Raw genomic sequence first — 27,080 nt, 5'->3', positions numbered from 1 at the left:
CAGCCAATCGATAAACAAGCCGTTGTGACCTCAGAGACCACAGAGCTTACTATATGGAGCCAGTGATTGACATCTTAATGGTAGTTCCAATGAATGCCTACATTTCAGCCACATTCCTGCCCATCCATCCATCATCCCACCCACACACAAGCAGACACACAAACAACATCTTGTCTTTTCAACTTTAACTGTCTGACTATCACACACGCACAGACACTCACCCCTCTCTCTAACTGCAAATCAACCTGCCTCACAGAAGTGCAGTCATCTCCTAACACTCAAGCATTTCTGTTTGTTGACGGTCATTTTGGCAATGGGATTGGCCTTTTGTCTTGTTGTTCTCAGGGTTGATTTTGTAGTACTCTATGTGTTAGCCAGATACCACTAAACATGAGGCTTGATAATGTGTGTACTGACATTAAGTCCATTAATGTGTCATATGTGACTGTGAATTATTGTTCTGATTGTTTGTGTAGGTGCTATAATTGTGTTTTTGGTATATTTAATTGCATGATTGTATTTATGAGTGTAGTTGATATGTGTGTGTGTGTGTGTGTGTGTATTTGTGGTTAGTTATTATTGGCGGCGGGGGCTCTGGGGTGAGTGCAGTGCCCTTTGCTATTTCTGAGTGGGAATGCAGTCTATTTTCAAGGTTGCCGTGGTAACCATTGTATTTGCGGTGGCAGTGATTGGTGCTGCCGGCGAGCAAGAATCTGCTATTTCTGTCATGAGTCAACACCTGATACACACACCCACATACGCACACACAGACGTACACACACTCGCGCACACACCCCAACGTACACACACTCACCCGCGCGCACAGACAACCTCACAGCAGTAAACACACATGCACTCCTGCTCTCCTTCTCTCTCTCTCTTTCTCTCTCTTTCTCTCTCTCTCTCTCTCTCTCTCTCTCTCTCTCTCTCTCTCTCTCTCTCTCTCTCTCTCTCTCTTTCTCTCTCTCTCTCTCTTTCTGATCCATTAAAACTGATCACACAGTACCAAAAGCCTAGTTAGGATTCTAAACACAATCCTCTCTCACACCGCCTCTTCATCTCCCCTACCTCCTCTCTCTCCATGATGGCTGTCTATGTGTGCCATGAGACACAGCTTCACACTACAAGGCTAAATGGCAAATACTGCCCGCCGTGTCTCCACTGGTTATCCAAGAGGCTGGGAGGACGGTGTTGTGTCCACGCTGCTGTCCTATCCTGTTTAGCGTTGGGAGTCATGACACACTACATCAGAGGGGTGTGTGTGTGTGTGTTGGGGGGAGCCATCTTTAGTAAATGATTGGATCAGATAATCGTGTTAGCACCGGTGAATGAGAGCACGGTGCATGGCGATGAACGAAGGTGCGTCTGTCGTCAGGAAGCTGGGTTGCCGGACGTTATTTGGCTTCTTACTTCAGCTGTTTACTAAAGAGTGGGCCCATGAAAGAAATGCTAACCGGCATTCACTAACCAGTAGCACGTGATATTCACAATCAGCAAAACTGAACACAATATTGAATACAGACAGTCCCTCTTTTAGTATGATGGATGACCTGTGACGGATGACCTGTTCTGATTAAAGCCAGTGCAGTCCATATTGGAAGGAGGCAGAGACAGTCGGCAACACAGTCTATGACTTCTATAAAAGGCTCCATATGCATCAATTATCCATAACGTCATTTCAAATGAAAATGATGAACACTGTGGCTGTCTGCACCTCTACGGTCGGCCCTGCGTTGGGCAGCATCAGCTGTCGGGGTCGAGGGTTCATTGTTGTCCATGGGCGTCTAAGGAGATGATCTAGCTGTGCAATGAGCCCGAGGAGGACGAGATGAAAACGTCCATCAGTAGTTGCCTGTCTGTCCTCCCCATTGGAGAGAAGATCACCGTGGCAACAGGATGCAGCTGTGTTATCCCAGCAGTCAGATGGGAAGGAATGGTCGCTGGAGGACCCAGCCCTAATCAATGTCTTTGTCAATGTGTGTATTATTGCCACCATCAGCCATCTTTACTCTTTTGGTTATTACTAAAACAATGGTGCCATGGGCGTCGGTTCGAGTAAGTGTGTGCGTGTTTGTGTATGTGTCAAGACAGGTGTATTCAGTGGAATAGGAAAGGTGGGAACCCAAGATAAGGTTCTCTGGAGGTCAAGAGGTCAAATACACCTGGGCTGAGGGGTTTTGTGTGTCCTCATTTATTTACAAACACAAGTAAAGAACACAAACAAAACCTGAACCTGACATGACCCTTTTTCTCTGTCATTGCTGTCTGCAGAAATGGTTCACGTTATAAGCAGTAACCCCCGAATGCAAGAGACAGCATATGACAGACTGCACTAGCACTAAGACCCAGCGGAGAGGGTAGGGTTTGCTCCTATTTCTCCCTGCCTCCCGCTCCATCCCTGCAGTCACTGTGTGTGAGTGTGCAAGAGAGAAGGAGTGAGTGAGCCTATGTGAGTGTATAGTGTGGTGTGAGTGTGTGTGTGTGCAAGCGTTTGCATCAGCAAAAAGAGGGGGGACACCGTTCACTCCTTCTCGTTACTCTCTCTCTCTCTCTCTCTCTCTCTCTCTCTCTCTCTCTCTCTCTCTCTCTCTCTCTCTCTCTCTCTCTCTCTCTCTCTCTCTCTCTCTCTCTCTCTCTCTCTCTCTCTCTCTCTCTCTCTCTCTCTCTATCTCCCCCTCTGTCATCTCTAAATCTCTGGTTGTCAGAGCTACAGAGGAGAGGACGAGGGACTAGGACACACACACAGAAGGATGAGGAGAGAAGCAGGCTAATGGAGAGGGGAGTGCCTCAGTCAGACCCGTACACACAGCAAACCTTGCTGACTGATGTCTACCATGGATCCCGGCACTGAGAGCTAACCAGGCTCACAGCTTCAAAGACCAGGGTAGCAGATGAGAGCATCAGCACCCACTGGCTGATCCAGGTATATTATTCTCTCTCTCTCTCTCTCTCTCTCTCTCTCTCTCTCTCTCTCTCTCTCTCTCTCTCTCTCTCTCTCTCTCTCTCTTTCCTCTCTCTCTGTCTTTCTCCCCTGTTCTGTCTTTCTCTATGGGCCTGATGGAAACATAATATATGATGATGTGCAATGGGGAGTTACGCATGAAACTGAATATAGGGCATGAGCTTGGCTTTTCCTTTTGTGTGTGCATGTGCATGTATCTGTGTCTGCAATGGAATTGTGATTGATGGGTAGATAACTGGGTGGTAAGATAAAGCCAGAATCAGAGATCTGTGAAAGAGACATTTCAAAGAGGATCAGAAAGGCAAGAGATGTAATGTGGATGTGTGTGTGTTTGTGTACAAGCAAACTTGTGCGCGTATGCACAAACGCATTTGTGTATGCATTTTTTGTGTGTGTGCGCGCGTGTGTTTTGGGGAACCTGCGGGGTCGGTGGTTGGCTGGCAGAGAAGCATTAGTTAAGGCTTAGTGCCTGGCATGATGATTAGCATAACTGCTAAAGTGGAAGCTAACATGGACAGAAACGTATCCATGCCCCACAATGACTAAGTCTCGCAAATGTTGATTCCCCAGACTTAAAAGCTTCCTCCATTTCTGTCATTTACAAAGCGGTCACCATGAGCAGGTGGTAGTGTACATCAGATATCTGCAGACAGAGTCTGACCACAGGCTACGGGCAGAAGACAAAAAGCAGAATCATCACACAGACGGAGCTACAGAACAAGCAAGAACAAGAGGAACAGGGTGTCGGAGCACACAAGACTGTGATAGACTGTGTGTGTATCACCAGGTGATATTACTGGGCACACCTTTATCCAGACTTTATAATACATTCGTTCGAGGCACTTATGAGTGTCGATGCAAATGTTTCCTCAGTGCTGTATTAAGGCAGGATATTTGCCTGAGATGATTCTACCCCTTCTCCACCTGCAGGTTTCGGCCAATAAGAAGCAAAGAGGAGAGTTCTTGCAAATGTAATGACATTTTGCAAAATGTAATGACATTTTGCAAAATGTCATCACAAAAATGACCATTGCTTAATAGATGGCTTTGGTCATTTTAGTAGGACAATAATTATTTTGTTCTAAGACGTGTTTTATTGACATGATAAACACAACTTTTCCAACCTCTTTTCAGTTCTTGTCAGAAAGGAGTAATGTCTTTGTGGGAATTTTAAATCTCTCTGGGAGATGGGGAGTTTGTCAGTGTTGTATATCTACAGGTTACCTTTCTTTTTTCATTATCTAGAACTCTTTATAACAGTTACACTGGTGATATTTAAGATCCTCTTCATTTCACACTGCACTAAAAGTTCATAAATTGCGTCCTGAAATGCAATAATTAAAAGACCAATCATAATCAGTAATCAAAGGCAAGCACTGAATTGTTAGCAATGAGCAGACACATGAGAGAGGCGTAGAGCAGCTATCAGACGCAAAGGTCAATTCAATCTGTGTATAGGGACAGGCTGCGTAACACACCGTCATAAGATGTTGCTGACAAACTCACACTGGAGGGCATTTGGTTTGTTGTTGTGGTTATAAAACACTTATAACTTGGCATCCTGCAAGGTTCTGCCACCCAGTGTGTGAAGAGTTCTGAGGGGCTGGAGCCTGCCAAGTGAAGCTTGTCTGGGTTAGAGATGAGTCTACTGAAACCTTGTTTTAAACAAGTTGTGAAAGTACGGCAAGGCTCATTGTTAATTGTATTTAGTAAAAGATGACATGAGCTGACGTCTGGTCTTTCCAAGAGTCCATCAAGAATTCTTCTAAATGATACTGGATACTGGTTTCAAAAGGAACGGTGTGAAGGTACAAGGTTTGGCTCACAGTCAGTGAGCCATTAAGAACAGACAAAAATTTAGGACACATCCACTTTGCTCTATATAATTGAGTCTCTCTTTTTCTCCAGGGTGACTGCTGCCTGACCAGGGTGACTTCAAGGTATCGTTGCCCAGGCAACAAATCATCCCTCCTACCCCCCAACCCCCAACCCAGACCAAACATCTGGTTCCTGCCCGCACCCCCTGGCTGTGAAGGATGGGTGATGGGCCTGTGACTGACCCCGCCTGCCTGCCTCGTCCCGCCCTCCCATGGAGCCAATGTGGAACTCCTCCCACCCTTCCGCGCAGGCCAATAGCTCAGCCTTGTGGTACCCTGAGGGCGGGGCTCTTTCCCAGTGGCTGGCCCTGCTAGCCATGCTGCTCATGGCTCTGCTGGCGGTGGTGGGCAACCTGGCTGTCATGGCCGTCATCGCCAAGGCCCCGCAGCTGAGGAAGTTTGCTTTTGTGTTTCATCTGTGTCTAGTGGACCTGCTGGCAGCCCTGGTGCTCATGCCCTTGGGCATGCTCTCAGGCCATGCATTCTTTGGGGAGGCGCTGTGTCGGAGCTACCTTTTTCTGAGTGTGTGTCTGGTCAGCGCCGCCATCCTCTCCATATCCGCCATAAACGTGGAGCGCTACTACTACATCATCCACCCCATGCGCTACGAGGTCAAGATGACGGTGGGCCTGGTGGTCTCGGTGCTGGTGGGCATCTGGGTCAAAGCCTTAGCCATGTCGGCTTTGCCCGTGCTGGCATGGGCCTTGCAGGGGGGCAGGACTCCTTTCTTGGATGGTGGGGGAGTTGGTGTCGGTGGAGGTGGTGGCGGGGTCCCCTCACCGCCCTCGCAGGGGCACAGGCGCTGCTCGCTGCACTGGACCGGGGGGGGGTCAAACCGTGTTGCTTTCATGGTCCTCTTCACCTTGGTCTACTTCCTGTGCCCATTGCTGGTCATCCTGGTGGTGTACTGCAACATGTTCAAGGTAGCGAGGGTGGCGGCCATGCACCACGGGCCGCTGCCCACCTGGATGGATACGCCTCGGCGCCAGCGCTCTGAATCACTCAGCAGCCGTTCCACCATGGTGACCAGCTCTGGAACAGGGACAGGGGAGGGTAGGGGAACCCCTCAGAGGCCCTTTGGGGGGGGTAAGGCAGCGGCGGTGCTGGCAGCAGTAGGAGGGCAGTTCTTATGCTGCTGGCTGCCTTACTTCACCTTCCACATGTACTCAGCCCTAGCCTCCAGCCCCCCAGCCACCCTGGCCCCTCTGGAAGAGGTGGTCACCTGGATTGGCTACTTCTGCTTCACATCCAACCCCTTCTTCTATGGTTGTCTGAATCGTCAGATCCGAGAGGAGCTGGGCAAACACTTGCCTTGCCTGTTCCGAAGAGCCAGGGGAGAAGAAGAGGACCGCTTGCCCAGCCGTGAAGGCTCCATAGAGGAGAACTTTCTGCAGTTTCTCCAGGGGACTGGATGTAACCTAGAACTACCAGACTCCCACAGCACCTCCAGCCCGAAGGGGGAGGCATGCCGGGCCCTGACCCAGTCCCACCCCCCACAACCCCCCCAGCCCATCCCCATAGACTTCCGTATTCCAGGACAAATAGCAGAGGAAACCTCAGACTTTCTTGAACATCACCACATAAAAAATAACCATATCATAACAGATAGCTAATTTTTAATAGATTTAATTATGTTTGTTGTGAAAACAGCCTCCGATTCAAAGGTTTGATTTGTATGTTTTGTCTTTTGGATAATTAAAATATATTGTTTTCCAGGTGTTCTTTTAGTAAGAATGTTTGTATTTATCTTGACTTACAAAGTTGTGCAAGAGGCAATTCTTGAATTTGATTGTCATCATTTTTGTTGTACTGAACATTGTTCTTTAACTCATCCAACGATATCGTAGTGCAATGCAATTCATTCTCTTTGATTACCTACTTCAACTCTCCTGCAAACACGCTGCCAGTATGAAGAAGTACAATATTGTACTGTACTATTGGAGAACCAGCCTTCAATAAACTGTTACTGTCAGTTTAAAGAAGTACAATATTGTACTGTACTATTGGAGAACCAGCCTTCAATAAACTGTTACTCTGTAAGTAAACATAACTGACCGGCCAATTAATGAGGCAATGTTGTTCATCATATTCGTTGAGTTTCTTACATGTTACTTGATGTTTATTTCTTCATAATAAATAGTCATGAACCAAATGTTTTCTATTAAACCCTGAGAGGGGAAATACCTCGCTAAAGACATTTCTAATTAAATTATTTCAGTAAGCTCCCTTGTCAGCTGATTTGTACGTTGCATCAAATGCTACATTAATTTGTGTGATTTCCAGCAATTGGGCACTTTTCCTCTTGTTTGTCCAGATAGACAATACATCAATATGTTTTTTATACATTTTTGAGAACTACAATACTGTATATTTTGACAGAGCTCCACTGATAGGACCTAATAAGAACAAGAGGGAATTATCTGTGACAAAAAAGACATTGGCATTGACCAGCCCCATTGTTTACAGGTAGCTCTTGTAGTAGGCCTTTTCCTTAACACATCCTGTTTCCATTCAGGAGACAAGTTAATTGTATCAACATTTAGGTTGGTTGTCTTTTAATTCTTCCCAGGGAGTTTTAGGCCTAATGTAAGTACATACAGAATTACTTGTGTCAGTTGACCTACAAATACGTTCAGTTTAGATGGAGGAGCCCAGCACTTGAGTAGACTTTTATTGCTGTATGTGTTATGTTTATTAAAGAGATTCACTTTAACTTGTCATTGCTTTATCACTATATTATTTGTTACACATTGATTATAGCATATTCTTTAACAGTTTAATTCATAATCTAAGAATTAGCCCTACATTCCAATAGTTCACTGTACCATGTTGGTCTCTTCAATGTGCCGACAAGTTGTTCTAGCTCTCCATGTACCCTGCTCCATGGATAAACATACATTATGCTCAATATTATTCCCTCTCCTTCAACCTTGTCTGTTTTCTAAGCAGTAATGACTTTCTACTTCAGGTCAATCCACAACTGACACTGAATTGTGTGTTCTGTAATAAATAAAAAAATCCAAACAATATTAAATGACTCTTACCATTGATGGGACAAGTCCAGGTGGGACAAGAACTGGATGAATTAAAATATATGGTTCCTTGTGCCTTCCTGAAACAAGCTTATAAACTATGTTGTAGGCTTTGGGGTGTGGCTTGTCACAAACCCTACAGCCTCTGATAAGTTGCACAGAAACTTAAGATTTAAATGTGATGCTGATGTTAGGCAATCAAAAGGCCCATGACAAAATGTAGGTGTTTGTTATTGTCGTCCAAAATCAAGCTAAAATGTTTTTTTTCACTGATTGATTTCATCTGTACTGTATATTAAATATGATCTTACCATTACGTACAATAGAACTTAATGCTTGTTCATGTTTAAGTGTTATATACCTGCCATGTCTTGTACCAGCCATCAGTGACTCCCCCAGAAGTTAATTCTTTATTATCACTCACAGACTTTAGTTATTGCTCTCTACACTTCAAGCTCAATTTTCATTCTCTCTCTCGCTCTCTCCCTATCTCCCGTTCACGCCATGTGTGATTGGTGCCCTGGTTGCTTTGATATTCCATTGGAAAGAGAGGGGGGAAGATGCAGTTCAAACACCCTGACCTCCAGGCGACATTTAAAACTTCAAAGCCAACGTCAATGCTCTGACATTCAAGTAAAAGAGGAGAGAAACTGGCACTACAAAGGGTGTGGTGGATCCTGTCACATTTAATTCTCTCCCAAGTGACTGACAGCTAAGGGACGTCTTGTGTGTGGGCTGAATGTAGGCTTGTCTGCCAAGAGAGAATAGGTATGTCTATTATTGTCAACATAACTGACTCACCACTAACAGTCCTGATTAAATATGATTAATACTGGGAAACCTCAACCCAACTCTTCCTCGATGTATTAACAGAGGGATGTATAAGCATGTATCTAAATGGGAATGGAACTTGCTGTCAACAAATAGGCTACCATGCATATAGTTAACCAAGCTAAATGTTGGTTCTCAAGGCCTCACACCTTACCAAAGGACCTCAGTCAAACCGCCCCCAGCTTTTCCGGGCTCCTCCATCCCCATGGCAACATATACTCAGTGACATTTCTCTGCCGTACTGTAGGTATATGGAGGACCAAACCTGCCAAAATTAAAAATAAATAAATAAATGTATAAATAAATGTATTTATACATAAAAAACATTTAAATATACAAAAATAAATGTATGAAAACATCTTAATTACGTATTTATTTATTTACATGGCCATTTATTTCTGTATTTATTTATTTTTGTATTTATTTATTTCTGTGTACATTTATTTCTGTATTTATTTATTTATTTCTGTGTACATTTATTTCTGTATTTCCTTGTCCTTAAGCTACTCAATATGACTACTGATGTCCTACTCTAATCAGCTGATTATCTCCTGTAACGGTTTTCTAAGCCTTTAAATGGTCTCTAAGTCTGGTTCAGTAGGCTACACAGTCATGGGGAAGACTGCTGTCCTGAAGACAATCATTGACACCCTCCACAAGGAGGGTAAGCCACTAAAAGTCATTGCTAAAGACGCTGGCTGTTCCCAAAGTGCTGTATCCAAGCATATTAATAGAAAGTTGAGTGGAAGGGAAAATTGTGGTAGAAAAAGGTGCACAAGCAACAGGGATAACTGCAGCCTTGAGAGGATTGTGAAGCAACGGTCATTCAAGAATTTGGGGAAAATTCACAAGGAGTGGACTGAGGCTGGAGTCAGTGCATCAAAAGCCACCACGCACAGATGTATCCAGGACATGGGCTACAACTGTCGCATTCCTCGTGTCAAGCCACTCCTGAACCAGAGACAACGTCAGAAGCGTCTTACCCAGGCGAAAGAGAAAAGGGAAAGGACTTGCTCAGTGGTCCAAGATCCTCTTTTCAGATTAAAGTAAATGTTGCATTTCACTTGGAAATAAAAGTCCCAGAGTCTAGAGGAAAAGTGGAGAGGCACAGAATCCAAGTTGCTTGAAGTCCAGTTTGAAGTTTCCAAGTGATGATTTGCAGAGCCATGTAATCTGCTGGTAGGTCCACAGTTTTATCAAGTCCAAAGTCAATGCAGCCGTCTACCAGGACATTTTAGAGCACTTCATGCTTCCTTCCATTGACAAGCTTTATGGAGATGCTGATTTCATTTTCCAGCACAACTTGGCACCTGACCACACTGCCAGAAGTAACAGAACCTGGTTTAATGACCATGGTATCACTTGATTGGTCAGCAAACTTGCCTGACCTGAACCCATAGACTCTATGAGTATTGTCAAGAGGAAGATGAGAGACACCATACCCAACAGTGCAGACGAGCTGAAGGCCGCTATCAAAGCAACCTGGGCTTCCATAACACATCAGCAGTGCCACAGGCTGATCGCCTCCATGCCATATTGATGCAATTATTCATGCAAAAGGAACCCAGACCAAGTATTGAATGCCTATATGAACATACTTTCCAGTCGGCTGACATTTCTGTATTAAAAATCCTTAGGTTTATTGGTCTTGTGTAATATTCTAATTTTCTGAGATACTGAATTTTGGGATTTCATTAGATGAAAGTCAGAATCATCAAAATTAAAATGAACACTTGAAGTATTTCACTGTGTGTGTAATGCATCTGTATAATATATGAGTTTCAACTTTTGAATTTACTAATCAAAATAAACAAACTTTTCCACAATATTCTAATTTACTGAGGTACACCGATACTCATAGTTCAAGCAGTGCATTTGTAAGGGAGCGTGCTGCACATGTCATTATCAACAGGATTTGGAAAATCAACCGATGCAATAGGAGCTGTATTCCAATTTAAGAATGTCTTCAAGAATCTCTTTAAGAATCTCTTCATACCCTTCATGTGTTGTCATTAAATGTAACTTGGAAACAAGTAGTTTGTTCTGCATCTTTATTTAATCTTTCCCTACTATATAGTATCATTTTATGCATGTGTAGTGCACAATGATTAAACCTCAAGGACTTGGTTGTGAAAGGCTACAGTACAACTACATGATAGTCAACATGACTATTCAAATATGTACACATGTTATTTTAGTCTCTGCTATGAAAAGAGTGTAAAGGGTGACACAATAAAGGTAACGCTTTTGTCTACACCGCGCTGTCTTGGTCTTGCACCTAGCATCTTGGATTTCATAATGGTTGGGTGTGATGCATGGGGATGTATTGCATGCTCCAAATAGAGTCGTGATGTCGGCTACGGCTTCCCAGCTGATAGTGAGAGGAGAAAGAGGTGGTTTGCTAAAGTCAACAGGAGCAAACTCAATATAACTCAATAACGACCACAATTAAAAGCATAGTAATGACAAAAATACTGTGGTTTAAATATAAGACAGCCCACTCCATCACATTTTCCCTCATCCAGAAATCTCTCATCCAGTGGTCTCCCATCCAGCGCTCCTTCAACTAGTGGTCTCCCATCCAGCGCTCCTTCGTCCAGTGGTCTGACATCCAGCTCCAAGGCACTGGGCCTCCTTTTCAGCTCACATCAACATCAGTAGCAATGCCAGACTGCAAGGGCCATAGACACACACACATAAACAGACAGTAAGCTGTAATGATAATCACATGATGGACTGAATGTTACAATGGTCTCTAACTCATAGTTTGCTTAGTAAACATTCACTTTATGAATAGATTAACCATGTTGTACTATGTTCTTTGATGGTTCCTTGACACTGTATAATATCATCCAATTTCTTACTGTACCAACCCCCAGACTATGGTGCAAATAAGCGACCACAGTTACGGATTAATAATTAAATACAGCTTTCCTCTCAAACAAACTTGTTTGTAGGCATTAGTTTCTCAATAAATATAAATAGTGCACTAAATTAGCTAGCTACACTGATCATTACATAAACAGGTCATCACTCACTTCGTAGCACATTGTTTTTGCTACGTTCTGGCTTCTACATGTCTAGCTAGCATCAAAAAATCTCGGCACTTTAAGATACTGAAATGTTAAATGTACTAGATGCCAGAAAATGGGCCAAGAACTTCCACATTCTTACCTTGGCACAACTCCATCATACAGTACAGTACAACTGTTCCTCAACGACGATGCTGCTGTGTTTGAAACTGATGCTAGCTCGCTCTAGTTCTAACTAGCCTACAGTACAGTACAGTACCATGAACGTAAAGGCAATTGACGCAACTCTTTCTCTTTATGACTCTGCAGGCAGCTAAATGGTACAAATTGGTATCCAGAGCCTCAACGCGAAAAAGTTAAACATCTTGACTAGCACTTTTTTTAGCAAGGTTAGCTAGCCAAAACTTTCATATCTCGCTATCTATGGCGTGTGTGCAGTCTTTTGTTTACTAAGGTAGTCATAGCAAACCCAGGCATGGAAAGTCCATCTTCGCACTCTGATACCGATCAACCAATGGGGTTAAGGTGACACCGTGACATACATTGATTGACAGCTTACCTCATTAGCTTAAGGACAAGGAAATACAGAAATAAATGTACACAGAAATAAATAAATACAGAAATAAATGTACACAGAAATAAATAAATACAAAAATAAATAAATACAGAAATAAATGGCCATGTAAATAAATAAATACGTAATTAAGATGTTTTCATACATTTATTTTTATATATTTACATTTTTTTATGTATAAATACATTTATTTATACATTTATTTATTTATTTATTTTTAATTTTGGCAGGTTTGGTCCTCCATATAGGTAGGTGGTAGGAGGAGTGTCTGAGAAACCTGAGAAACTTACTTGACTTATAGTGATAGTAATTCTAAAGAAAACTATGTCGACTGTTATACATTAATTAATATACATACAGTAAATTGCCTGTCAGTACAGGTGGTAATGCTACTGTTGGGAAACGTTAAATAGGTTTTTGGTGCAAACTTCATTACCCATCATCCTCAGTCAATTGTATCGATTTCCGCATGTTTTCGCGTCACATGTTGATGCTGAAAGTAAACATTTTTGTTAGCGAACTTCTGCTATTTTCACTTGCTTTGACACGTTTTTGTTCTTTATCAGGTACAAGGGGATATATCAACAGCATACATAGTTCTGTTAAAAGCGGCTATAATTTTTTTCAACATAATATATATATTTTTTCCATAAGTCTACTTCAGTTTACCTTTTTGGAAGAAGTTTGTACCGAGCAATTTAGTAGAGCTAAATTAGCAGGAAAAGCTAGCTCTACAGTAGCTCGTTAGCTACTGTAACGCCGTAGCCCACTGTAACCTAACTGTGAGTTCAACTCAGTTTATGTGTGTGTTACAGCGGTATTCGTTTTAATCTATAAAAGTCTAAGCTGTCACTTGCTACATATAAAAGTTTGTTAGATAGCCAATATAGCCCTAACGTTAACGCCGTTGCTACGTTTTGCTTGGGTGCCTTGCTGCCTGGCCAACGCCTTTTTTCCTTTCCTCATTCTCTTCATAGCACATCTCTACAGTATTGGAAATGCGTCGTAACCAGCGTCAGTGACTTCACATCACATGGACAATTCTCTCTTTTTTTGAGGATTAAAGAACTGTTCAATGCGCAAAATGTGCTGATAGTTTAATCGGTTAAAGAATGCAGATTCATTCATTTCACTGAGAGAAAATAAATCCATTCGAAACCGAATATTTTCCCCAAGGCTTGACAAGACCGAAATTGTTGTATACCAGTGTATCCTTGGGTTATCAGATTTCTAGATTCAAGATGGGTTGTACGATCAGCGCCGAGGATAAAGCAGCCATGGAAAGGAGTAAAATGATAGATCGTAACCTACGAGAAGCTGGGGAAAAGGCGTCAAGTGAAGTCAAACTGTTGCTCCTCGGTGAGTCTAATCGAAAACCTGTGTTTATTTCGTGATTTCACCCCATAGTTAGGCTAGATCATCACCAGATATGTTTGATGTTTACGTAAAATATCACAGGATGGCTAAAACAGCATTTCAAACGGGGTTCGTTTGTTTCGAGGATTTCCTCTTAAAAGTGTTTCTGTTCGTCTTCGTCGACTTTCCCCTTCAACTATAGGTGCTGGTGAGTCTGGAAAGAGTACCATAGTGAAACAGATGAAGTAAGTATGAGCTAAGGGCAAATCCAGGGGCCTATAGGTGGATTCTTGTCAGATGATTTCCAGCTGCTTATCCAGCACAATGATAACAGTTTTAGCCACCATTATGTTGACCTTAATAGGCTCTTGTATTAAGTTCCCTTAGGGCACCCAGATCAATGGTATCCCTGTTTCTCTCCAGGATCATCCATGAGGATGGATACTCTCAGGAAGAGTGCAGCCAGTACAGGGTGGTGGTCTACAGCAACACTATCCAGTCCATCATCGCTATTATCAGGGCAATGGGGAGGCTGACCATAGACTTTGAGAACTCAGCACGATCAGTAAGTTCCCCTCAAGCTGTTAATATGGTTTACATAGGTTAGGATTTAAAAAATAAATCTCACCATGTTGGCTGTTGATTTATTATTCATTCATAATCTGACAATTTAGTGTTGGTTGTGTTTAAATAATCCATATTAGGAAACTCTTAATTTTAAGACAATAACACAGTATCACTTTCATTTGGGGTATTTCTCCATTGCTTGACTATAGCCCCCTCGCATGTTCTGTCATGATAGATAGAAGACAACAGTTCTTGGTACTGTGTTTCCAGGATGATGCCCGTCAGCTCTTTGCACTGGCCAGCTCTGCAGAGGAAGGAGTCATGACCCCTGACTTGGCAGGGATCATCAGTAGGCTATGGCAGGACGGTGGTGTCCAGACGTGCTTTAACAGGTCCAGAGAGTACCAGCTCAACGACTCCGCCTCCTAGTAAGAGCTCCAGTCATTTTTGTCCGAAGCTTACGCTGCAGCGTGTTGGTCCTGTCACCCAGAGAATCAAGCTACATTTTAGGAGGGGCCATGGCAGGTGGTGGGGATGGATGTCAGATTGGATCATGCCAAGGCCAAGACGCACAGGATGAGGTTTTTCTGGCTTTACAGAGTGCTGTTGCAACATAGTTGTTGAGCAAGACATATACAGACAAGGATAGGTCTGAGGGCCCGAGGGCATAAAACAAGTTACTGTGCAAGTCTCTGGGCTTGTTTTGGTAGCTGAAGTTTATGACTTGGGACTCAGCCCATACTGTATGAGACTGAATGCGTGCTTTGTGCATCCTTTTCCGTCTGTCACCTTCTTTGGAAAACAATGTGTGTTTTAGAAATTAATGGAAATAACTCCCACTGTCCTCCCGTCAGTTACCTGAACGACCTGGACAGGATATCACAACAGAACTACATCCCTACTCAGCAGGACGTCCTCCGGACCAGAGTGAAGACCACAGGCATAGTGGAGACACACTTCACGTTCAAAGACTTGTACTTTAAGTGAGTCCCCATCCGACACAAAATGACTTAAGACGGCTGATTGGCCCGCTCTGCATCCCGTGATCCAAAATAGACTTCTCGTTCTGCTGCACAGTCTCAATACCACAGGAACTACTGGTGTGCCTTTGTCGTCTTCTCATTTCCTCATGCCATCTCTCTCCTCTCGCTCCCCGCAGGATGTTCGACGTGGGCGGCCAGCGGTCCGAGAGGAAGAAGTGGATCCACTGCTTCGAGGGAGTCACGGCCATCATCTTCTGTGTGGCGCTCAGTGACTATGACCTGGTCCTGGCCGAGGACGAGGAGATGGTGAGTTGGAGGGGATTGCAGCGATGTATAGAGTTACGTTCCATATTTTTCGTTTGGCGTTTGCATTGGTATATCTCTGGGACGGAGATGATTCCCCCACCTAATGGTTATGGCTTTTCCTCAGAACCGTATGCACGAGAGCATGAAGCTGTTTGACTCCATCTGCAACAACAAGTGGTTTACATACACCTCCATCATCCTGTTCCTCAACAAGAAGGACCTGTTTGAGGACAAGATCCATAAAAGCCCACTCACCATCTGCTACCCTGAATACTCAGGTACTTCTTAGTTGAAAACAAAGATGAATCCTACGAAAAGACATTTCCTGGAGGTCATTGATTGGTCACAGTTTAACCTTAGCATAAGTACAATAGAACTATCAGTGTGTTGGTACGTGTAGATAGTTTATCAACAACCACATGGAGATGCGTGTCAATACAGTTGTTTGTCGAGATGATAAGTTAAGACTTTACCAAATAGTTTCTTAGGCTAGAGTCTCTCAAATCAATATAATGGTACTGGACTCGTGATGAAAAACAGAGTATTTCAGAGTTGTTAACGACATATGCTTGTGCTCCTCTGTGTTCCAGGTGAAAACACGTACAAGGATGCCTCTGTTTATATCCAGTGTCAGTTTGAGGACATGAACAAGAAGAAGGACTCCAAGGAGATCTACACCCACTTCACCTGCGCCACCGACACCAAGAACGTGCAGTTTGTCTTCGACGCCGTCACCGACGTCATCATCAAGAACAACCTGAAGGAGGTGGGTCTGTACTGACACCGCTGCACCTGGCTGGAATATTCTGTTGTTAGAAACATCTTGCTATGCATTTGCATGGACAGTATGAAGCCCGACTCGCTTAAAACAAGTTTGACTCTATGATAGTTTCCATAAAGTGTTACTTGAAAACACTTAAACATTATAAACATGATGGACTTGCAGCGTTCCAAATTGTTAGTTGTAGACCAACTTCAAACTGTGTCACCTGTATGTGGATCCGGCTTTCACCTGTCATTATAACTCATTGGGGGAGGCTAGCATCAGAGCTAGAGAAGATATTTGCTAGACAAAGGAAAGAGGATGTGTCAAACCTTTTGTGGTCCTGCAGGCCTTGTAAATTTGGCTGTCGTGGATTTCTTTGTCTTATCTTTCTGATTTATATGCAATGCAAATTTAGTTAAAATGGCACTTTCCTGACTATTATTTTCCATGTATGTAAGGGAATACCACAGGTGTTCCCAAACCTCCATTTCAAGCGTTGAATCCATTACAAGTATTATGTTTTCTATGAAACTTAAAGGTGCTACACAGACAATATACTTGCGAAATACTTAAGTATTCTCTAATCTTAACTGTGGTCCTAAATAAAATTTGATTTGTTCAAACATAATACCAAACAATACAAAAAGCTTTTCTGCCCTGGTCAGCCATCTTATTATCCTTAGTATTAACAATTTGGTGCACATTGGCTGTCATTATCTGTGTATAATATTCTATCTACAAAAACAATACTCCCCTCCCACGCAGAAGGGCAGAAATTGCTCTTTGAGTGCAACTGAGAAAGAATGTACTTGTTACTGCTGATCAGACCCCTACACTTTTCTCTAAAACACAAAACAACTGAGACGTAAGATTCAACAGACATTTACTGATTTTTTTTTTTAACCAAATGGCTCATTGTTGCCCTTTTGCTTGGAGGGGCAGAATAATTTATATGCTCAATTATGCCTGAAAGATGTGATCAGGTGCACAAATTACGTTCAATAAGTGTTGCGTGATGTGATACACAAATTGTGTGCTTGTGCAATGAGGTTTTACACAACTTTTGGAAATTATAGCAATGTCTTGTGTAGCAACTTTACTGGTTTATTATGACTCATCATTGATGTGGAGCTTAAACATGCCTTATGTAAGATTCTCTCAAAATCTTGGTTACCTTTTCCTACTCTTTTGTCTTTTTATTGCTGTGCACAGATCCATTAAGATTCATAAATGTACAGATACATTAAGGGCACTGATCCATTAAGATTCATAAGTGTAAATTAACCACACTGCAATTCTTAGTTCATTTCAACAAGAGACAGCAGAATATTTCACTCGTAATAAAGCAAACAAGCCAATGGCTTAGTTTCAGCTCTTTGTCCAACAATATAACCCTTGTTTACTGAATGACACCAGCTCATGATTCCTACTTGCAACAAAATATAATGCTTGGCCACTTAAGGCTACAGTACAGTGTTTTACAGTCCGCAGTATCCACTACATTGTGCTGTATACATCAAATGCTGTATAACAACTTGGATTGTTACACAGCAATGTAGAATGATACAGTTGGAATTTAAAAAAATCCAGAAGTAATTCTAATACTGTGTTTAGAAACATTTTAGAATAATAGGTTTGTAATAGGTTAATACTTCTATCACCAAAAGTACAGAAACACGCTTTATTTGCAAACAAAGCACTCTTTCAGTGTTCAGAATATATTTTTCTTTCATGAAATGTGATTATTTTTTACTACTGTGTATATATCATGACTATTTAGGATGGATGATAGCTGGGGAAACAAAAGCATGGTATTGTTCAGCTTTAAATTATGTATACTGATGCCTCGAATCCCGGAGTGTTGCCTATTTTCCTGGTATCGTCTTTGTATGTAATTATTATGTATAGAGATGACCATTTTGCTGAAGATTGTGGCCTTATTGAATACTTGTTTTTTGAAGACAGTTTTATCCTTCTGAAGTTTACTAATTTACCATCAGGACATTTCAAATGTGTGTAATATATTAAACACCATGAATGTTCCTTTTTAAAATAAAACTTTCAGAACATTTCTTGTTGAAGCACAACATGCAATATGGGACAAAGTTGTATCACAACTCAGTGATTAGTAGACAGAATACACAGGGGAAAAACAGTTTCACTATATATTTATTCAGAATGTTTAATTTTTCACGAGACAAGACGTATAGTTACTGTACAAGTTTGTCAAAATGAAATAGTACATTGCTAAATGTGCCACTGATGATAGACTTGTCAGTAGTTGAGCATTAGGAGATTAGGTCCGCTATTCTGTCTTTGTATTTACAAAATAAATGTCTAATGTGTGCAGTGAACATTTTCTTTAAGTCCAGTGTAGGCCTGGCTATTTGAACTTACATATTCAAATTAGCTAAGAAAAATTATCAACTGCATTACACCAGGTGCAAACAGTCAGCCGATTTAAACCAACAACATTTGAGATACTTTTTTTACTAGATAAAAACATCAAAAAATTATGGGGCAAGAGCAATGTCTGAGCCTGGTGAATACACTGGACCTTCTCAAAATGTTTCCTTTTATACGTGTAGCAGTCCAGTCCATTGGCAGCTTTGGAAACTCTTCAATACAAATGAACAAAGCCAGAAATAAGCCAGGATATCTAAGATACTAACCATAGCAGACAGCCTATTCTCCATCTGCTGTCATTTTCTTTCTCCATATTTCCCTCTAAAGGTCATCATCCACATTGTGTCCAGCAGGTGTAGCCCTCTTAGCTCGATTGGTTGGATATGCTTGCCAACTCCCTTCAGGTTTGGCCGGGGACTGTGTATCCTACTGGGGGCTTTTCTAACGGATCATTTAGGGTGTCTGGAGGTAGTGAGGAAGGAATGGGACAGTAGACAGTTTAGAAATTAAAGGTTTTAACAGTCTTATGACATCATAAAACACAACCAATAGGTGACTGAGCCTGCTGTTCCTAAAGCGCAGGGTCCAGGAATCCAAGTGATGGGAAGAGAGGAGAAGGAAATCTGCAAGGAAGTATGGAAAGCGATTCAGGTCAAATTACGGAAAGCAATTCAAGCCATCCAGAAGCAGTTATCTAGACACAGAAATACAACCCACCTCCACGTCAAGCTTCTTAGAACAGACCACAGTCTTTCAGGTTCTCTTTAATGATGATGTCTGTCACGGCACCAAACACAATCTCCACGTTCTTTGTGTCTGTGGCACAGGTCAGGTGGGAGTAGATCTCTTTCACACCCTTTTTCATGTTCAGCTCCTCAAACTGCGACTTGATGTAGGTGGCGGCATCGTCATAAGAGTTGCAACCTTATCGCATGGAAGGCAGAAAAATCAGAGTGGGAATTTATCAATGCCTTTGTGATCCTGCCAAAGGTGATAGTAAAAGATGTGTGTACACCTGTATAGTTCAAGACTTACCATCATAGTCTGGGAAGCAGATACTGAGGTGGACTTTCTTGATCTTCTCCTCAAAGAGATCTTTCTTGTTGAGGAAGAGTACAATGGATGTGGTGGCAAAGAATCTGTGATTGCAGATACTGTTGAACAAGTGCAGACTTTCGTGCATACGGTTCTGTGGAGAGGAAGACCCAGAAGGAGAATGAACTTCATCCCAGACCTGCTCACACCAGGGACCCCCTCCCCATTACAGAGCTCAGCAGTCAACTGGGCTGTGGCTCTCTCATACCTCTGGGTTTCAACACATGTTCATGTCCCAAGAGACCGGTTCAAGTTTGGACTGGGGTTCAAGTTCTGTGCTGTTTTCCCCATTGTCGGCCTTCAAGCTGTCTACATGAAGTGCGAAGCACCTAAGGAGTGTGGACCCTGCTGGACCAAACCTACCACTTCATCGTCCTCCACCAGCACCATGTCATAAGCACTCAGGGCTCCACAGAAGATGATGCAGGTCACACCCTCGAAACAATGGATCCACTTCTTCCTCTCGGATCTCTGTCCTCCCACATCGAACATCCTGCCAGGGGGGAGAGGAAGATGACAGAGGCAATTCTTTTGAAGACCAATGACATAAGATGCATGTGATGCTTGTAATAGTAGGTTCATATGTATATATAACGATTCATATGTATATGACCGGACAGTGTAATGTTAGTGGCTGGCTTCTTCATGTACCTGAAGTGCAGCTCTTTGCAGGCAAACTGCTCCTCAATGATACCAGTGGTCTTGACTCGAGAACGCAGCACATCCTGTTCGTTTGGCAGGTAGTCAGACTTTGTGATTCTGTCCAACTCCTGGAGGTAGCTGCCGGGAGAAGTCACACTTAGCAGACTCGCCTCACCGCACGAGCAATATGAACACATAGACAATGACACAAGCATGGTGCTGGCCTTGGCTTTAACTCACTAAGATGCAGAGTCGTTCAACTGGTATTCAGCAGCCCTCTCGAAGCAGGCCTGAACACCAGTATCTTTCCACAATCTCTTGATGACGTCAGCCAACTCGGGGGGCATGGTGCCTTCCTCGATGGAGTCTGACAGATTCTGGAGCTTCTGAGCGTCTTCCTGCAGAGGAAGGCATCCGCCAATTGACCACACATCGATAGTCATTCCAATACCAAGTTATATTCACATACAGTATATTATTCATGTGATGAAGCCATTGCTTTGTGTCTATGAGTTCCTGCTGGGAGGGTCCATGACCCTGCTGACTCACCGCTCCAGCAGGCGCTCCAAAGTCAATCGTCAGCATCTCCATGCCTCTGATGATGGCCAGAGCAGACTGCAGGATATTGCCAAAGATGATCGCCCTGAACTCCAGTTGTTCTTCTTTGGTATAACCTCCTTGATGGAGAATCCTGCCCGATACAGAGGAGAGAGATGAGATAAGTGGTTGGGTTTAACATGAGATGTTAAACACTGGCTAGGGACTCTAGGGATTACCGGACAAAGTCATTCTGATTCAGTCACTTTAGCCACCCAACTGTCCATGTAGTAATATATGTTTCAAAACAGCTCAAACATCATATCCACCAGGCCTTCTGGCCAGAGCTCTACCCGCAATCCACCTAATTCTGTGAGGCAAACATTGACAATCAAACTGTGTGAGTAAAACAAAAAAGTACATATTTTAGTAACAAGGTGGATTCTTGCTGGCCTTTCACCTCACCATTCCCCATCGACAAACCACATGTTATTGAGCCATCTTTCTATCTCCCATTATCACACTCCACCCTGGTACACGCCCAGTGAGTCCCACTTAGGGTCATAAGGGCATGGTTGTTTGAGCACACGACTGTGGAAGGAAGACAGATTACAGGCGTTTGCGTTGTCATACTCACTTCATCTGCTTAACAATCGTGCTCTTTCCAGACTCACCAGCACCTGTTTGAACAAAAGAGGGACGGGATAACAACTGCTTCACCACCAACTCAGATTCTTCTCTCTCAGAATCACAGGGATTCTTCACATGGATTCTACATTCATGTTGTACAGTATAGCATAGGCCAGTAGCAGTCCCTATTCTGATTGCAACACAGAAAATGTATGAGTATGACAGTCAGAAATGGACCGGATACAGAAGTGCGGTCCAGTTTGCTGTACGTTAACGGCTCCTGACATACACATCAGGCTTTCCGATATCCTTTCTTATTCTTGTCAAATGTACATTTAGTACAATGTTCTTGTACTAAATGTACCTGACTTTCCACCGTCCGACCTCTACTGAAAACCCCTGTCCCCACAGACACTACTCAGCACAAATGCATGTAACTTTGACTGCATGAACTAGTTGTTAGACAGTTTCTAGGAAAGGCAAAAGTATGACTCAAAGAGGTACGCCCCCTCAGCCTTGCACCAAAACCACGCTAAATAATTACCACGTCACATGACTTTCTTTCTACCCTGAGAGGGGCTAACTAGAAGCCATGTTTTGATTTGGGCCTGTGGTAGGTTTACAGCTTATGTGCTTCAAATCTGTCGGAGTGGTTTAGCTAAGGTCAGTGACCTGATCAGCTCAGGGCTAAAAGTAGAGATTTGAGAGGCCTCCTATAAGGAGGACTGGGGTTCAAAAAGCCTCTCAGGGGATCGGCAAAGAAGTGAAGACGTCATGTGTGTGATCTATCCAATACAGGAGATTTTCCAACTGTGTCTTTTTCAGTCCTGCTGTCTATTACTTATACCTAGGTAGAACACTGCCTGCTTCTGGATGGGTCGTTCTTAAGACCACTGTTCATGCATTATCCTGTGGGTATAGCTACTTGTAAAATCATATTTCTTGATGAGAGAAAGGAATTGTCTGCTCATTTACACATGTATGTGATGAAATGGCAAATTACAATCATCCCAGCATAATGAAATGGATGAGTCCACTAAAGACTTTGAAATAGAAATTGCACTTTGCTATTAAAAGCCTCGCCAGTGGAAGTGATATTAAGTTACAATTGATCTGGTATCCTTCTCTCCCACAACGTCATCTTTGCCAGACCCAATTCTCTTCTTATCTCATACTCTAACTCATTACAATTCCCAAGGTCAGCAAGGACTGTTCTGAAAGATCTTTGAGTAAGCATGCAATGTTTTTCAGCTCAGAACCATAAGAGGGCAGTATTGAACAGTACTAAGAAGCTTGCTAACTGGTATATCAGCTGTTAAAATGTTACATGGAATTGGTGGAACACAGAATAAAGCTACAATCCGTCATAAACTGATAACTATGGCCTCCATCACAAGGTCATACAAATAGTACAAGGTCGCTCAGATACCAATAAGACCTGCCATTTGGGCCAACCACGGATTCAATTGAGTAATTAATTGCAAGTAATTTATAGTTAACCAAACCAGACCGTGCTAACCAAACTCTGTAAAGCTACAGCTCTATCCTATTAGTCCAGCTGACGATGTGGGTCAAACTACTTCAGCATGTCAATCTGCTGTGACCAGACCTTTTATATTTCTAGCTGTCTTCAAAGTCTTGATAATCTAGAGGAAGCCACAATCTTTACATACTTGTGGTGTGGAGCTTGATGTTGCAGCTGTATGCTAGTAGGAACCTGAAACTCTTTCATGCCCTTAATCCAAATGTATGTTCATTTCTTTAATAGTTTGTAACTGAGGTTTGTGATCAATCCAAAGCCTCTGTAGTTGATCCTGGTATTTTAGATAGTTAACTTCAATGGCTCCTGTCATCATAGTTCATTTTCTTATTTCAAGGTACTACATTTACATTTGATTCATTTGGCAGATGCTTTTATCCAAAGCAACATACAAATAGTGCATGTAGAAAGTCCAGCAGAAAAGCATTTCTACCGAGACTGCCGTACATGGAGGCATTACTATTTGACCCATTACCTTCGATAATAATTACTTCCTTGTATTGGTTTCATGTCCTTTGCACCTGATGGACAAAGTTTAAGCTATTGGCCAGGCAGGAGCAATGATGTAACATGATGTCAGAGAAATTAGCACAGGGACTCTTAAGTAGCAGGAAGGAACGTATAATAGGGTTACCGTGATCCTGTGGGAAAAGCTGACAAAATCCTACCCCTGAATTGCAACGCCATTTTTTATGAGACTTCATGGATGTAGGATATATCATTTTCTCCGGCACAAACAAATAGCAAAGGTTATGTTCATATCTACTATATCTAGAGGTAGTCAAATACACTTGACTTTTGTGTCATGACAAAGTAAAGCCCCACTAATCCCCATAAGGCCAAACAGTAATTAGATTCCTTTCTAAGTTCCTTAATGGGCATTCAGAGTATCTAGAAGTCAGCAACTCCACTGTTAAGCTTGTTGAAACTTCATCAATGTCTTCAACCCAAGAGCCAATTACCATCCAAAGATAATGACACTTGCTGTCAAGCATTGAATTCACACCACACATTTGTGTAAGACATTGTGAACTACAATAGAAAAGGCTATTATCAGAGCCCACTGGAATGAAACACTTTCTCATATGAATTGTATTCTAGCATGAAATACCTAAACCCTGACTGGGAACATTCCTGTTCCTTATATGTGACTGATTTATCATCTCATCCTCAAGGTTGGAGGAGCTGTGAAGCTTTGGCTTATCTCCCTGAATGTTAACGCCCTTTTCAACATGATGTTCTTATGTTAGCATTCTGGCTACTGTAAAAGGCCAAGTCGCAAATATGTTCACAATTAAACACAACTTAAATAAACGATGTGCCAACACAGAGCATTGATACGGCAGGAGATCATAATGACCCTTTTTACAATGGGGATATCCCATTGTGTTATATTGTCCACCAGATAAGGTATGGAAAATATTGTTGCCTTGGTACCAATTAGCTCATGAGTTTAGTCAGATGTCAAACATGCACTGATGTAGTTTAATCTAGGGGGTGGGAGGGGAGTCTCCCCTTGATCGCCATTCATATTTGTATCCCAGACCTTTCAAATCCCAGTCAGTTCATGTGATCAAGGAGAGCACAGTTCGGGCACAATACGAATGAGGCGCTTCAGAAAAAAACCTGATTCAATGTGTGTAATAACCAAGGATGACTTTAAATGTAACTGAAAAATTATTTGCTTCCCCGTATTATATAATCAACGAATGACCTTGGAAAACTACAGTTGGATGAGTACTAAGTTTTCCGTTAAATTAAAACATTCTTTTGTTGAAAGTTACTAGCCTTCACCTTTTCCTGCAATAATCACATTTCTTCCATGAGGAGATGAATCTAACCAAGCTCTTACAATAACACTCGTGCAAGAATAAGCCTGAAATACATGTGCCTCGACAGAAGGCCAGCTGGTCCCATTTCTGGTTTCCACCAGTGGAAGACCTTCCATGTCAGCAGTCCCACTTCCACATTCTGGAGAGCCCCATACTTCCTGTCCAGACGAGCCCCGCACTTCCTTACCCAGCAGCAGCAGCTTGACCGTTTTGGACTCCTTGTCTGCATCCTCCTGCAGCTGCTTCTCCAGCTCCTTGGACTTCTTGGCTAATTCCTTGTCTTCGGCACTTGCTCCGCTTCCCATTGTGAAATGTAGGGGTGGGTCTTCCTTTCTCCCTCAAATCAAGGTCCTATGCGGTACAAAAGTTGGCCGGCCGTTCCCGGCGTCTAAAGCGTGCACGAGAGATAGGCACAGAAATCGGCAGAGGTGGGGGTAGGGGTATTTGTCTCAGTTGGTAGATGGTGGAGAAAAGCTTGGGAGATGTATACTGGCAAGCAGTCAGACAGTGTCTGCTCAGGGACTAAGGGACAGTGTCTTCTCTCCGGTGTCAGCTTTTCTCCCCTCCCTAATTCCCCCACGTTAAACCTGACATCTTGCCATCAGGTTGGGATTGGGTAGGGCTTTTTCTGGCGTTCCCATGGAGACCATTATATCCTATTAGCCTGAGGCAAAAGGACAAAAGTGAAGGGTAAGACAGGCAAAATACCACAGGGCTTAAAGGGAGAGGGAGGGATTAATGATACAAGTGTTGGACATTTAAACATATATGCTTTACCCTTTTTTTTACCACAATTTGATGTCTCACAGGTAATACCAAGGAAGGGCCAAGAAGAGAATGTGAAAATAGCAATAGCTCCGCCCCAGCACACTACAAAGACAAGTCATTATGCTTTTTTGAAGTATCAATAGTTTTGTATTTCACTTTCATAATTTGGAAGACAGCCCGTAATTATATTTTTTACCTGAGGAAGGCCATGTTTATTTGTGGGGCATTTCTTTGGAACCTTGACTTTGTTGCTGGACTGCTCAAGGATGGACAGCTTAACTGGCATCAAGGCTTGGTTCCTGGAACGGAAAGTGACACCAGATCAGAGCAGATGGTGCTGCCTTTGTGGCTTCTACCATCATGATTTTTACTGCCTGCCTTAATAATCAGGGTCAAACTTCTTCTCACTTGTCTTTCACACACCAGAGAAGACAATAAAACAACATCAGGCAATAAAAACAGGTGGCCCAAATGCCTGAATGAAGACAGAGTAGGTCAGCAAACAAACATACTGTACACAGCAGTCTTGAGGGGTTAATCTTTATCTCCAATTGTCTATAACACAGTTAAGAATTTATATTTGACGAAGTAAAACCCTCTGTGACTGCAGCTTAAGAGTGTTTCTGTTCTTTGTAGAGTTTCAAAGAGAAGGGTTCACAAATTATCTAGTCATGACTAACTTTTGATGTCATTTGATGGCTTTTTACATAACACTGACCTCCCAGTCTGCTTTTACCAGGCTTTAGTTACAAAGGTCATTCTGGTTTGAAACAAGCTACATACATGCTGCACATGCTTTTAGTTCTACAGCAGGAACATTGCATAAACAGCAGGAAGAATGTGGCTTAATAAGTCTCCTGTTCATTATTGTATCTGAAAACATCGAGCCAGATGCAGACACACACACAGAGAGAGAGAGAGAGCAGATGAAGAGGTTGGGTGTTTAGCGGTGTTTAACAAATGACTAAATGTAAATGTAGATATTGTTTGATATTATGGAAAGATGTGGGTAGCGGTAAAAATAGGACCCCTCCTCCCCCCTGGATAGGGCCTCGCAGTGTAATAGACTCTGGTAATGCAGAGAGATAATCTGAGCATCCCAGTTGCGTAGTCCCTTTCTAATTCTGACCCCTCAAGCTTGCCTCCTTCCTTCCTGCTGCTTCCTGCTGGCCTGGTACCACTGATCTGTTGACAAGATTAACAAGGGGACTCTGTTAAATCTTGGGCCACGGCTTAGGCCGGCAGATGGCCCCTTACTGTGAGACAGACACTTGTAAAGTGAATGTGGGGAGTGTGGGTCGAGGTGCTAGCAAAGCAGGGAACGGGAGGACTATGATGTGATTC

At 42.7% G+C, this 27,080-nt stretch overlaps 3 protein-coding genes and 1 long non-coding RNA gene across 4 annotated transcripts; 2 read left to right on the top strand and 2 right to left on the bottom strand.

Annotated features, from left to right (window-relative positions):
- Positions 1-2,433: 2,433 nt before the first annotated feature.
- On the top strand, positions 2,434-8,070 carry LOC134019671 (G-protein coupled receptor 61-like). Its single transcript, XM_062460572.1, has 2 exons — positions 2,434-2,923; positions 4,871-8,070. Exon 2 carries the CDS (start codon positions 5,052-5,054, stop codon positions 6,450-6,452), a length of 1,401 nt encoding a protein of 466 aa, XP_062316556.1. The 5' UTR covers positions 2,434-2,923; positions 4,871-5,051; the 3' UTR covers positions 6,453-8,070.
- A 2,668-nt stretch (positions 8,071-10,738) lies between these two features.
- On the bottom strand, positions 10,739-12,299 carry LOC134026158 (uncharacterized). Its single transcript, XR_009931335.1, has 2 exons — positions 11,877-12,299; positions 10,739-11,373 (listed from the first exon to the last, which is right to left on the bottom strand). It is a non-coding gene; the product is annotated as an uncharacterized LOC134026158 (long non-coding RNA).
- An 853-nt stretch (positions 12,300-13,152) lies between these two features.
- On the top strand, positions 13,153-17,178 carry LOC134019655 (guanine nucleotide-binding protein G(i) subunit alpha-3-like). The gene is made up of 8 exons (XM_062460571.1): positions 13,153-13,667; positions 13,867-13,909; positions 14,088-14,229; positions 14,502-14,659; positions 15,086-15,214; positions 15,391-15,520; positions 15,645-15,798; positions 16,111-17,178. Exons 1-8 carry the CDS (start codon positions 13,550-13,552, stop codon positions 16,299-16,301), a joined length of 1,065 nt encoding a protein of 354 aa, XP_062316555.1. The 5' UTR covers positions 13,153-13,549; the 3' UTR covers positions 16,302-17,178.
- Positions 17,179-18,438: 1,260 nt separating this feature from the next.
- LOC134019638 (guanine nucleotide-binding protein G(t) subunit alpha-2-like) lies at positions 18,439-25,497 on the bottom strand. Its single transcript, XM_062460570.1, has 9 exons — positions 25,156-25,497; positions 21,604-21,646; positions 20,979-21,120; positions 20,670-20,827; positions 20,439-20,567; positions 20,151-20,280; positions 19,728-19,881; positions 19,410-19,616; positions 18,439-19,315 (listed from the first exon to the last, which is right to left on the bottom strand). The coding sequence occupies exons 1-8, from the start codon at positions 25,271-25,273 to the stop codon at positions 19,426-19,428; spliced, it is 1,065 nt and encodes a 354-aa protein (XP_062316554.1). The 5' UTR covers positions 25,274-25,497; the 3' UTR covers positions 18,439-19,315; positions 19,410-19,425.
- Between the last annotated feature and the right edge of the window lie 1,583 nt (positions 25,498-27,080).

This window comes from Osmerus eperlanus, chromosome 1 (assembly GCF_963692335.1).
Source record: "Osmerus eperlanus chromosome 1, fOsmEpe2.1, whole genome shotgun sequence".
Taxonomy (NCBI): domain Eukaryota; kingdom Metazoa; phylum Chordata; class Actinopteri; order Osmeriformes; family Osmeridae; genus Osmerus; species Osmerus eperlanus.
Note: the sequence above shows the minus strand (reverse complement) of the source record. Positions and strands in the feature narration are given on the sequence as shown.